Source organism: Piliocolobus tephrosceles, chromosome 5, assembly GCF_002776525.5.
Source record: "Piliocolobus tephrosceles isolate RC106 chromosome 5, ASM277652v3, whole genome shotgun sequence".
NCBI lineage: Eukaryota > Metazoa > Chordata > Mammalia > Primates > Cercopithecidae > Piliocolobus > Piliocolobus tephrosceles.
In genome coordinates this window covers 127655353-127668901 of record NC_045438.1, presented here as the reverse complement: position 1 = coordinate 127668901, position 13549 = coordinate 127655353, and the positions used below count along the sequence as shown (strand labels likewise).

General features: G+C 38.5%; 1 protein-coding gene across 1 annotated transcript in view; it reads left to right on the top strand.

Annotated features, from left to right (window-relative positions):
- The window catches only part of LOC111543017 (adenylate cyclase type 10-like), a 39301-nt gene that overhangs the window by 1977 nt on the left and 23775 nt on the right, over positions 1 to 13549 (top strand). The window contains exons 3-6 of the mRNA XM_023212738.1: positions 2147 to 2185; positions 2926 to 3069; positions 5310 to 5515; positions 12975 to 13030. Coding sequence (XP_023068506.1) covers positions 2147 to 2185; positions 2926 to 3069; positions 5310 to 5515; positions 12975 to 13030 — 445 coding nt within the window. The remainder of the gene's footprint in view (positions 1 to 2146; positions 2186 to 2925; positions 3070 to 5309; positions 5516 to 12974; positions 13031 to 13549) is intronic.

The window sequence follows — 13549 nt, the reverse complement described above, 5'->3', positions numbered from 1 at the left end:
TTTCCATTTTAGTGGGACAGACAATAAGTAAACAATAATTGTAGCTTCTATATTCTATTAAGGAAATAAACATAGTATAGTGGTATAAAAAAAACAAAATTATTTTAGGATAGGGGAGTGTATGAGACAGAGTGGTCATAGAAGGCTCCTCTGAGGAGGTATTATTTAAGCTGACACATGAAGGATGAGGGGAACAGCTTGTGAAGAACTAGGGGTAAAGCATTTCCGACAGAATACCAAGTGCAAAGGTCCTGAGACAGGAGAAAGCTCGGCATGCTCCAGGAGCTAACAGAAGGCCAGTGCAGGCCAAAATGTAGCTTGCAGGGTGAAGAGTGGTTTGAGGCAAGGTTAGGGGTTAGTAGCTATGAGATCACCAAGCTCTGTAGTCCATAGTAAAGAGTTGGAATTATATATTTCTGTATAAAGGAAAACTGGAAAGGTCTAGCAGGGGAGTAATATGATCTGTTTAACACTTTAAAACTGATTTTGGCTACCGTGTGGAGATTGAATGCTGGTGGATAGTGAATTTAAGAATAGAAGCTGGAAGAGACAATTGTCCTGGAAAGATGATGGAGATTTGGTCTAGAGTGGTGGTTCTCAACCTCAGCTGTGGTTGCCTGAAGAGCTTTTTGATTGTTTTATTCTTTTTTCTATATATATATATATTTTATTTTTTTTGGAAGAGACTGGGGTCTCAGTATGTTGCCAGGTTTGTCTTGAACTCTAGAGCTTAAGAGGTTCTTCTGCCTCAATCTCTCAAACAGCTGGGACTACAGGTACCGTACCACCTTGTCTAATTAAAACTCTTAATGCCTAAGCTTCACCCCAGGCCATTTAAATAAGAATTTCTTGAGGTTGGCCCAGGAATAAGATCTTTTAAAGTTTCATAGGCAATTCCAATGTGCAGTCAAGACTGAAGATTGTTGGTGTAGAGGTATGGCAGGGGAGCTGCGTGGGGTAGATTAACCTGAAATATATTTTGCAGGTTCAACAGACAGGAGTTGCCAATACATTAAATTTCAGTGGGAAGTGGTGAGAAAAAGGACTCAGTTTTTTGGCTTTCATAAATGAATTGATCATGTCATTTACCAAGACAGGAAAGACTGAACATTGAGAAAGAAAATCAAGAGTTCTGTTTTGAATATGTTGAGTTTGAGATGCCAGTAAGTCTTTCAAGTGGAGAATGACTCCATTCAATTGGAGAATCCACCTATGATTGAGCCTGGAGCTCAGGGAAGAGATCCCTGTTAGAGATGAAAATGTGAGTTGATGGCATAAAGTGGAACTTAAGAACCGATTGAGTTCATGTTGGAAGAGCGTAAATAAAGAGAAAGAGCCTTTGGCTGAGGCTTGAGGAACTCCGGGGAAGGATTATGATAAAGGAGAAAGAACCTGAAAAAGAAACTACAAACAGCCAGTGAGGTAGGATATTGTGGTGTTCCTGAAGCCAAAGGAGAGGTAGTGTCTCTAGAAAAAAGCTGCAGCTAGCTGGGTTGAAAATGACAGCTGTCAAGTACAGTGAGGTCAGAGAAGTATTGAATTTAGCAAGATTAATGCTGTTGATGACCTTGATAATTTGAAGTAGTGGAGGTGGAAGTCAGATTGGAGTAAGCTGAGAAAAAGAATGGCAGAGAAAACATTTAAGAGTAAGAGTAAATGGGAGATGAGGAAAATATATGTAGCCAACTTTTTTGAGATTTGGGGGTTTTGTTTGTTGTGAATGTAGCAGGAAAAAAAAAATGGAGCTAATAGGCAGAAGAGAAGGTAGAGCCAAGAATATGTGGGTTATTTTTGTGTGTTTTGGTTTTGTTTTTTGCTATTGATGAGAATGTTTCAGTAGAGAGATTAGGAACAGTGTGAAGTTCTCGAGAAGGTAAAAGGGGATAAGATTCCTATCACAAATGGGGTGGCTTTGAAGAGAGCAGGAATACTTCCATTTTAGAAAAGATGTATGTAGGTGCAGATAGATTTGGGGAGAAAATGACAAGAAGGAAGAAGGAACCTGAGTCTTGGAGTGAGCAAATGGACAAGAATGACATGAGGATAAACTCAGTAGGCCATTCTTTTGACCATATATGATTCTGCCCTGATCTGGTTTATATCTGATTTTGACTCATTTTCCTCTCTCTTTCTTACTTGATTTCAGATGTTCTCTGTTTTGGAGAGGATATCCTAAATATCACAGGTATTTTTTCAGTTTTTCTAAATACTTAAAAGACTGTGAGTGAGGAGGACTATGTTTAGGTGGAATTCAGCATATTGGTTTATTTAGCATTGTTTGATTAATAGGTACTGGATACAAAGATGAGGAAGACATAGTCTGTGCCTCAAAGGATCTCCCAGTCTAATGGAAAAGCTTTGCTCAAATTAAACTCTCACATGCTTTGCATTTTTGTTTAGATTGAAGGACAGCAAAATAAGTGCCAATAAAGCATTCTTGAGAAAACTAATGAGAAACTTGGTCATTAATAGCAGAAGCTAAGCATGAGATGGGGAGGAGTCAAGCATGTCCTATCTGGAGAACTCAAGATCACTAACAGCTGTATGCCCCGGAGTTGGCCTGTCTTCTTATTTAAACATAATAAAACCAGCCATCAAATTAGATACGAACTTGAACCTACTTTTTATGAACCTTTTGCTAGTACCTCTCCTCCTCTGTTAGTATACTGGTGGAAGGAAGATTACCAAAAACATCCTTAGGATCATTTAAACTTCTACCTAGTTATGTTTTTATGTACTGGATGATTTTGAGGATCTGAAGCAGTATTTTAACCTAGCATAATGTATATAGCCAAGAAACCTTGCCTGATAACTTACATAATATCCACACTGGGTCAAGTTGATCTTCGGCGTTACTGGGACTTTGCCCTGGACCAAGTAAGACTAGATATTTGGTCCCCGTCAGCCTATCCTGTGTCTCTGCAGGGAACATGCTCCTGGCACTCTGGAGAGTAGAACAAAATCAACTGAGCGACATCATTACCTTGGTGGCAAAATGCAGTCTGGAGATACAGGAGAAATTTGGGATCTATCATACCAGAGAAGGCCAGGACCTGCAGTTAAAGATAGGTAGTACCTCCTAAAAGAGTGATCCAGTTGGGTGAGGGGGAACCCACTATAAAAACCTCAAGATAAATGATAAACTGGGAAAAAAATATTTGCAATTCATATAGACAAAGGGTGAATTGCTCTACTAGGGAAAGAGCACTTAGAAATCAAGAATAATACCCTTAAGAGAAAAATGGACAAAGGACATGAGTAAATTGTATATAGACAAGGAAATGCATGTCTTTTAACATGTAAAAAGATGATCAACATTCATAATAAGAAAAATGTCAATTGAAAGTACACTGACTACCTGTCTTACCTATAGATAGGCAAAACTTCAGATGCTGGACAGTGTACTCTGGTGAGTCTGAGGAATGAGCTTTTTCTTACTGTGAGTGAACAATAGTATAAGGGTGACTTGGCAATCTTTATTGTATTTATTTTTATTGTCTTTATTGTACTTTTTATGTCAAGAAAAACAACCATATAAAAATATATATTAAAAAGTCTTGTTTTCACTTACATACCGTCTATACTATTTACTCTTAGAAGTGCATTTATTCCTTAACCTCACAATCCTTCTGGACATTTATCCTATAGGTATACCTGCACACATATGAAATGTTGCACGTGCAAGGTTATTGATTGTAATATGGTTTGTAATTTTAAAACATTGAAAACAACTTATTTATAGGAGACTGGTTAAGTAAATAATATGTATACTCAATAAGATTATCTGCAACTTAAAAAAAAATAAGATGTCTTGACATGGCAGTATCTCCAAGATACAGTTAAGTGAAAAAAAGTAAGATACAAAACAGCGTATTTAGTATGCTACCATTTGTGTAAGGAGGAAAATAGAAACACTGGAAAAATACACAAGAAACTAATAAAATTACTAATATCAGGAAAATAATAAAGATGGGCATGTAGGTAGAAGCAAAATTTTAAAATATATATTCTTTACAGTTTAGTTTTTGAACTATGTTAGTGCTTGACAGAATCAAAAATATAACACAATATAATAAAAATTAAAAAGCTATATACAGAGGCCAAAGTTTCACCAACGGGAGAGTCAGGATTGGAGTGGAAGTTCAATACACAAAGCTCCTTCACAAGGGTTCAGAAACCTCTTTAAGGGCAAAAGTTGACTCCAGCTGTTCTTTTATGTTTTGAGGAGCAGTGGTAAAGAATTATATTCTGTTTTATATGGCATCTCTTTTGTCCTGCCATCTTTCGTTTCTTTTGGTTTTTGTCTTATTAAGGATAATTGATACTATACATTGGCATATTTATACACTTTTGAAACCATCACCACAATAAAGATAGTGAACATACTTATCACTCAGAAAGTCTCCTTGTGCCCCTTTGTACATTCTTCTTCCACTACTCTCCTTCACCATCTCCAGACAGACAAAATGTCCATCTCCAGGTGTATTATGTAAGAGAAGGAAATCTGGGGGAAGATTTTTTTTTTTTTTTTTTTTTCCTGAGATGGAGTCTCACTCTGTCACCCAGAATGGCATGCAGTGGCACGATCTCAGCTCACTGCAACCTCTGCCTCCAGGGTTCAAGCAATTTTTCTGCCTCAGCCTCCTGAGTAACTGGGATTATAGGCGCGCACCACCATGCCTGACTAATTTTTTTTTTGTATTTTTGGTAGAGACGGGGTTTCACCATGTTGGTCAGGCTGGTCTCGAACTCCCAACCTCAGGTCATCTGCCTGCCTTGGCCTCCCAAAGTGCTGGGATTACAGGCATGAGCCACCGCGCCTGGTCGTAAGGTATTGTTATTTTTTTGTTTGTTTTTTGTTTTTCCGTTCTTTTATATATATATATATATATATATACTTTAAGTTCTAGGATACATGTGCACAACATGCAGGTTTGTTACATATGTATACATGTGCCAAGTTGTGTGCTGCACCCATTAACTCATCATTTACATTAGGTATATTTCATAATGCTATCCCTCTCCCTCCCCCCACCCCACAACAGGCCCCAGTGTGTAATGTTCCCCTTCTTGTGTCCAAGTGTTCTCATTGTTCAATTCCCACCTATGAGTGAGAACATGCGGTGTTTAGTTTTTTGTCCCGTAAGGTATTATTTTTAAAGGTTAGCTCACCTAAGACTTCTGCAGCTGAGGGCAATAACAAGATTGGCATGATGCATAGAGCCATGTGGGGATTCCCGACCCCTCCTGTTGCATAGTTTCCCAATTGAGTTTGGCTATTCTCCATTTATCTCATTTTTTCTGGATAGGTCTGTCTGCAGGTCGGATTTCCCAGGTTATTGTTGGAGATGAGCGGCAGCAACACCTCTTGGTGATTGGGCGGGATGTAGATGATGTCCGGTTAGCTCAGCATTTGGCTCAGGCAAATGAGATTGTCCTATCCTGGAACTGCTGGATGCTCTGCGAGCAGCATATGTTTGAAGTGGAAATCATGAGGGAGGATGAAGCTGTGAAGGTAGGAGGCTAGCTTCATCTATTCACATCCTGAAAAGGCCTTCCTACTACACAGGGCAATGCTCTGATAGTGTTCACGTATTGCCTGGCCAAACCAAAGACCATTGGAACTCAATTTAGGAGGGAAGCTGGGAATATTCTCCTATGAAGATAGATGAGGTAGAACAGTGACGCTGAGGAGATAAAAGGCAAACAAGGGTGATCCTCAGCCTTTCTTGTGTGGGGGCACAGAATTAAGCAGTTTCCGTAGTTAAGAGATATGGGGATCATTGACCCATTTGATTTTGATAAGCATTTTGACAAGTGCCTCAATTATCTACCACATTACCGTACAAGTGCTGGTAAGTTACTTTGTCCTTTCTACCTAAGCCCCAAATTTTAAACATTAATTTTCCACATGGCCAGGGACATTTTATTTTTCTTTTCTCCGAGACTCTAAGAACTGCACTGGAATTAGATCCACACTCTGAACTTGACCAAAAGCTGTGGAAACACGTAATGAAAAACCTTTTGAAGAAGGTTATTTCCTAGTTCTTGAATCCTCGTGTAGTCTGTGTGTGTGTGTGCACGCGTGCATGTAAACAGGTGTACAATTGTAAGTGACAACTTTTTTGTATTACCCAGATGAGTGTGCATATGCCCTGGAGAGCTCCTTCAGCATCTTTAGCTTCTGCTGGGAGAATCCTGCTAAGACCAAGTGAGGAGGAAGGTGGGGCAGAGAGGAGCTTCTCAGGCCCCAGGGGCTCTTCAGGCAGGGTAGGAGGCAGTAACAAGTGGCAGGGATTCAATTAGTCCAGAATTTGCCTAATGTGAAGGGAACATGCTAAGGAAAGTGAGCAAACAAGATCTATTAAGAAATCACCAGATACAGATCTCTGTACTGAATACCCAGGGGAAATAAAGATACATTCCCATTCAGCGGGTCAGGAAAAGGGGAGAAACAGAACAAACATACCAAGATTCGAGAACACTGCAAAGGAACAAGCAAATGTGTAAATTAATATGATGCAAATAACATCCCTGTGGAGAGGATACAGAATAAAGGCTGCCTGTCTACAAGAGAGAGTATGAGAGAAGTTGTGGAGAAATTACCTAGATAGAAAGGAACCATAGCTGGTTAGCGCTCTCTTGGCTTTCATTCTGGGTCTTTCACAGATCTTATTGCTTTTTCTGGCCCTTACACTGAACTGATCTCCCTCTTCCACATCCACCCCTCACCGAACCACCTTTCATAAAACCTAACCCAGATGAAGGTATAGAAAATTCTGTTTTCCCACTAGCTGCATTATGATAAAGTTGGTTGGAAGTTTTCGATTGACTTTTTAAAATAGAAAGCTATGGAGAAAGTGTGTACATGAATGAATTTTTAAAATAGTTACTTCCAGTGTTAACATTGAATCAGATTGGTTTGCTTGCCATAACTTAATTCAAAATGGGTAAAAATTGTATCAAACATGTAAATAGTATTATATTTTACATGTTTATTATAGAATTTTTATAGAATTCTTTATAGAATTCATTATAGAATACTTTAGTATATGCTACCAATGTGAAAATTTGTATCCCTCTTTATTTTTTGCTGTTTTTTAGAGACAGAGTCTCGCTCTGTTTCCCAGGCTAAAGTCCTGTGGCACAATCACAGCTCACTGCATCCTCAACCTCATCCTTCCAAGTAGCTCAGACTACAGGCACACGACCCACACTGGGCTATTTTTTTTTTTTTTTTTTTTTTAGTAGAGACAAGGTCTTGCTATGTTGCCCAGGCTGGTTTCGAACTCCTGAGCGCAAGTGATCCTCCCACCTCAGCCTCCCAAAGTGCTGGGATTATAGGTGTGAGCCACCATGCCCAGCCCCTCTTTTATACATTAAGGAAATTAAGGTCACAGAAGAGAAGTTACTAGCATATAGCAGAGCTTTTAATGAAACCCAGATCTTCAGTCTTCAAATCCTGTGTTGTTTCATTACTTATCCCCCAGCTGCCTCTTATAAAATGCAAATGCTCCCCAAAAGAATCAAAATATGCTATTAATGTGATATAATTATAGATATACACTCATAGAATGTTAATATTGGAAAGGAATTTAGAGATTATCTGATCCAAGCCTTATTTTAGAAATAAGACAGATGCTACAGTTGCTTAATAGATACTCAGACTCTTTGCCCAAGGCAAATACATGTTAACACTGTTAACACTTATTTCAGGTTTGGTGGGATCTGCAGATACTCCTACATCCTACCTCCCAGTCTTATCTCTAGTGTGGATATGCTGGGCAGTGTTAGGGTTCTCTTAGAGGGACAGAACTAATATATATATCTATATAGTTACATATAATTATATATGTTATATAGAACATATATATATATAAAAAGGGGAGTTTATTAAGTATTAACTTACACAACCACAAAGCCCCACAATAGGCTGTCTGTAAGCTGAGGAGCAAGGAGAGCCAGTCCGAATGCCAAAACTGAAGAACTTGGAGGTCGATGTTTGAGGACAGGAAGCATCCAGCATGGGAGAAAGATGTAGGCTGGAAGGCTAGGCCTGTCTCCCTCATTTCACATTTTTCTGCCTGCTTTATATTCGTTGGCAGCTGATTAGATTGTGCCCACCAGATTAAATCTGGATCTGCTTTCCCCAGCCCACTGACTCAAATGTTAATCTCCTTTGGCAACACCCTCACAGAAACATGCAGGATTAATACTTTCAATCCTTCAATCAAGTTGACACTCAGTATTAACCATCACATGGGCCATCCCCTCCAGTGCTAGTCTGTTCTGTTCTTGAAGTTTGTATTGCCCTGTGGCCTTCAAGGATCCCACCCTTGGCCCTTACTCTTAAAAGAATCATTTCTTTGGCCTTTAGAGACTGTCTTACAATGCCCTTAAGAATGTCTTCTGTCACTCTTAGGTTGTAACTTGGTCATTTCCATCTTATTTAGTTTAGAATATAATAGATGTTAAGAACTAGGTGGGGTATTAGAGTTCATAAAATTTGACCTCTTTAAAGAAACTAAGATCCAGAAAGGTTATGCTGGTAAGCCAAACAGATGTCAAAGCCTCAAAGCTAAGTTTCAAGGTCAGTGATTTTTTCCTTGAAGATAATTACCAATTCAGTATCTCCCAAAGTGTGTTTGTTAGAATGTTATTAATCCTTTAATATGCTCATGAAAAAAGAAAAGATTTTCATGACCAAATATGTCTGGGCAGTGACGCAAATTGTATTTCCTTCTTCAAGGTTCACAATGAACATTAACATACCAAAGGTTCTGAGTAGTGTTATGGGAAAGAAATGTGTTATATTTAGTTTTAGTCAGCATTTCCCAAATTTACTTAGTCATCAAATACTTTTCTCCAGAAAGACCTATAAACATCCAGAGGAACTAATGTTCTAAGGAAGATAATTTTGGAAATGCTGAGCAGATGCTAAAGCTTCAGAGGTACCTACATGGCCTCGGTAGCAGATACCATTGCTCATTTCTCTCTGCATCACATCAGCTCTCAGACCCAAAACTACTTTCCATGTCTTCTTTTTCAAAGACCTTGTTCACCTTGAGACATCCTCTGAATTCCTCTTTCTAATCTGAGAAATAGCTTCAGCTTTTAGCTCATTTAGAGGAAAGATGATTCCCTGAGTATTTCTTCAGGATATTTTTGATACATAGGGAGTGCAATCTCAGAATGTCATTATTATGGTTTTTCAGTACCAGAAATACTTTATATACAATTACATGTATCAAATAAAGAGTACATTTTTTATCAATGCAGAAAGGTTTTAAAGGAAAGAAGGAATATGGATTGCTGGGAAAAGCAAGGAGGAATAATAAAGTATAATAGAAAGAAAAAAGAAATAAGAAATAACTAAATGATAAAAGTGTTATTTGTTCATGATTGACTTGTTAATAGCTGAATTTCTGGCATGCATAAATGCATTCATTCAACAAGTATTCCTTGGACACAGTTATGAGCCAGGCACTGTGCTAGGTGCTATGGACATAAAGAGAAGTCAGATTTTACCGGTTCAGCTAAGTAAACAACTAACTTTAATACAACGAAATTGAAGTGCAGAAATAAAATGCTATAGGAGTTACAACAATGTGCTATGGGAAGAAATGGTTAATTCTCCCCAGAGGCACCAAAGAAATCTTGACTATAAAGATGACTTTTGAGACAGGTTGAGAAGAAAAGTAGTTCAGCAAATGGAGAAGATGGGAAAGGGTATTTAGGCAGAGGAAGCATCATGAAATATTAAAAAATTTTCAGTCTTGCTCTTCATATGGCAGCAGAACTGACAGCATGGTCTTCTTGTCTTAAGTGTCTCTTTTTTTCACAGAGTCTCACTCTGTTGCCCAGGCTGGAGCGCAGTGGCGCAATCTTGGCTCACTGCAACTTCTGCCTCCTGGGTTCAAGCGATTCTCCTGCCTCAGAATCCCTCAACTAGAATTACAGGCACACACCACCATGCCCACTAATTTTTATATTTTTAGTATAGATGGGGTTTCACCATGTTGGCCAGACTGGACTCTTGAACTTCTGACCTCAGGTGATCGCCCCACCTCGGCCTCCCAAAGTGCTAGGATTACAGGCATGAACCACAGCACCCAGCCAAGAGCCCTTAATCCTGTCTTTTGAGGAAGATAAATAATTTTGATGGCTTAGGAGATAATAGTGTTAACATGATTGCTACTAGCATGTTCTCTCTGAACCACTGAAAATTGTTTATAGATTTAATATGAGACTATGCCTCATTGCATATCTTTCTCCACCTGCATATCTTGTTACCTGTCACATGAAATTTTTATGTCAGTGAGTAAATCTAGTTATTTTGTTATGTATGAATTGCTCCTTGCCACCTTTGGGCTTTTGCCTCACCTAGAACAGTATATGCCCTCTTTTAAAATAATTCATATATCTAACACTCTTCCGTCCCTAGAGAGGTAAGACTACTTCTCCCATTACCTCTCTCTACTCCAAACACCTCTGTTCACGTCTGTGCTGTAGCCATCTTGAAGTACTTAGTTTTGCATGACCACGCAAGGCATCTCAAAGCCTTTACCTTTTCCCACCAGATAGTACCATTCCCCCACTTTATCAGTTTCTTCAACTTTCAAGGTCCAACAAATGTCCTCTTCTTTATGAATACTGTATCTACTCTTCAGTATGAATTAGTGCATCTGTTCTGTTTGCTCTGCTAATGTGCTATGTCAGTCTCTAATATGGAGTATTTGTCTTGGTAATATATAAGTATCTCTTCATCTCCCTCAAACCTACCACCCTCCTCCCCAAACTTAACTTCTCTAGGGCAGGATATTTTAAACATCCAGCCAAGTACTCAGTACTTTGCACACTTCTCAGTGCTTAGTGAATGAAATGAATGTATGTATGCATGAATGAATTTTTAAAATATTACTTATTAAAAAAATTTTGTTCTAAATGTAAATTTACTTCAGAAAGCCTTCTGTCTGCAGTCCTGACATTCTAATTACTCCTTAACTATGACATTCTAGCATTATTTGATCCATTAACCCTGTATTGATACCTCTTGATCTACTTTTATTTTTCGGTTTTATCTGAGGCAATATGGTATAGTAGAAATAATATCAGTCTAAGAGGCAAGAGGCCTGGATTCTCATTCTGACTGTACTGTTGGCCTTTGCTATATAAATCTGGGAAAGTTAACCCCTTCATTTTTTTTTCCTCAAATGGTATTTAAATATTTGCCTTACCACAGATGTAAATTTTTTTTTTTTTTTTTTTTTTAGATGGAGTCTCGCTCTGTCACCCAGGCTGGAGTGCAGTGGCATGATCTCCACTCACTGCAAGCTCTGCCTCCTGGGTTCATGCCATTCTCCTGCCTCAGCCTCCTGAGTAGCTGGGACTACAGGTATCTGCCACCACACCCAGCTAATTTTTTTGTATTTTTAGTAGAGACAGGGTTTCACCGTGTTAGCCAGGATGGTCTCGATCTCCTGACCTTGTGATCCACCTGCCTCGGCCTCCCAAAGTGCTGGGATTACAAGCGTGAGCCACTGCGCCTGGCCCAGTTGTAAAATTTTTTAAAATCTTTTACTGGCCAGGTGTGGTGGCTCACACCTATAATCCCAGTGCTTTGGGAGACCAAGACGGGTGTATTGCCTGAGCCCAGTAGTTTGAGACCAGCCTGGATGACATAATGAAACCCCATCTCTCCCAAAAATTAAAAAAAAATTTAATTGGATGTGGAGGTGTGTGCCTGTAGTCTCAGCTACTTGGGACGCTGAGGTGGGAGGATCACTTGAGCCCAGGAAACGGAGGTTGCAGTGAACTGAGTTTGCACCAATGCACTCCAGCCTAGGTGATAGAGCAAGACCCTGTCTCAAAAAAAAAAAAAAAGAAAGAAAAAGAAAATCTTTTACTAATTATAACCCCCAACTAAAACTAAAACTCCTGAATTAGGGGAACCATTCTGTTTCTTTTGGTTCTCTCCCTAATATTCAGTACTTTGTACCCCTCATGTTATATAGACTGACAGCAACCTCTGGCATTTTCCATTCTAAGCTCTAAGCTCTAAAACCAGACTTGTGGATCTAGGGAGCAGCAGATCTAGTGCCTGACTTGGAGGCTTCTGACTGTATGTTTATCCATTATTGCTTTTCTGGTCCCTAGACTTGTTTCCATCAGTATTACCAATGGACCAGTATTCTGTGGCGTGGTTGGAGCAGTAGCAAGACATGAATATACAGGCAGAATAGGACATTGGACTGTTATCTTTGTGAGTTAAGGGAGGAAGGTGGAAGACATGGTCCAAAAATTCTCCACCTGTCTTTCTGACACAGTTATTGGTCCAAAAGTGAGTCTTGCGGCCAGAATGATAACTGCTTATCCAGGTTTGGTGTCCTGTGATGAGATAACATATCTAAGATCCATGCTACCTGCTTACAACTTCAAGAAACTCCCAGAGAAAATGATGAAAAACATCTCCAACCCAGGGAAGATATATGAATATCTTGGCCACAGAAGATGTATGTGAGTATCATTGTGTGATAGGTTCATTCTGATCTCTTACAGAACAATACGTTTTTGATTACATGAAATTGGAAAAAAAGATGCTGCTAGTACTGGCATGCTGAAATAAGACACACAAAAGGAGGGTGTAGTGTCTGAGAGATTTAGCTTTTATGTTTAGCTCTTAGCTAGTTCTTCAGTGAATATCCTGTTCTCCAACAGGAAGAGAATAGCAATAGGTCACTAACCCAAATCTTTGTTCTTTTTTTCTTTGTGTACTTCACCATTCATTTACTTCCCTGAGCCTGGAACAATCAATAATATTCTCTCTTTACTCCCTCTCCCCCCAAATTTTTAGTTTTTAAAAATCTTTTTATTCAGAACTCTGTACTTCCTTAATTATCTGAAAGTATTTGTTTATGAAGACAGCTGTTCCTAATCTGTTTTTAACAGATACATTTCACTTTGTTCTTTTTCAGAATGTTTGGAAAAAGACATTTGGCAAGAAAGAGAAACAAAAATCGCCCTTTGTTAGGTATGTTTTCTTTTGTAACTTAAATCATATTTGTTTCAGCTATAGACAGCTAAATGTGATTTAAACAACAAAACAGTGTAAGACTAAATGCTTTTAAGCTTTATTAAAAAATAGAGAGCAACCTTCTTAGTGAAATTATATTCATTTTGAAGAGGACTTACTATTTCTTTTCCATGTCAAGTATTCAAATTTCAGGTGAAGTCCTATAACTGCCTGAGAAACACCAACATTTAGTAATATTTAATCTTTGTAAGTTAGAGTTTAGTTATTAAGATTGGACCAGCTTATTGTGGATCATCTTTAGAGAAAAATTCATCATCCTTAGAATAATGAAAATAGCACCAAGACTGTTGTCACCCACACCATATATCCCCTATCTTTATATTTATTTTAGTCTATACTTATTAGTCCATTATTTTTACATAGTAGTGACAGATTTTGAAGACTAAATTGTTACTAAGAAAATTTTTACAAAAAATTAAGAGACACCTGTGTCCACAAGGTGCCTAATTTTTCTGA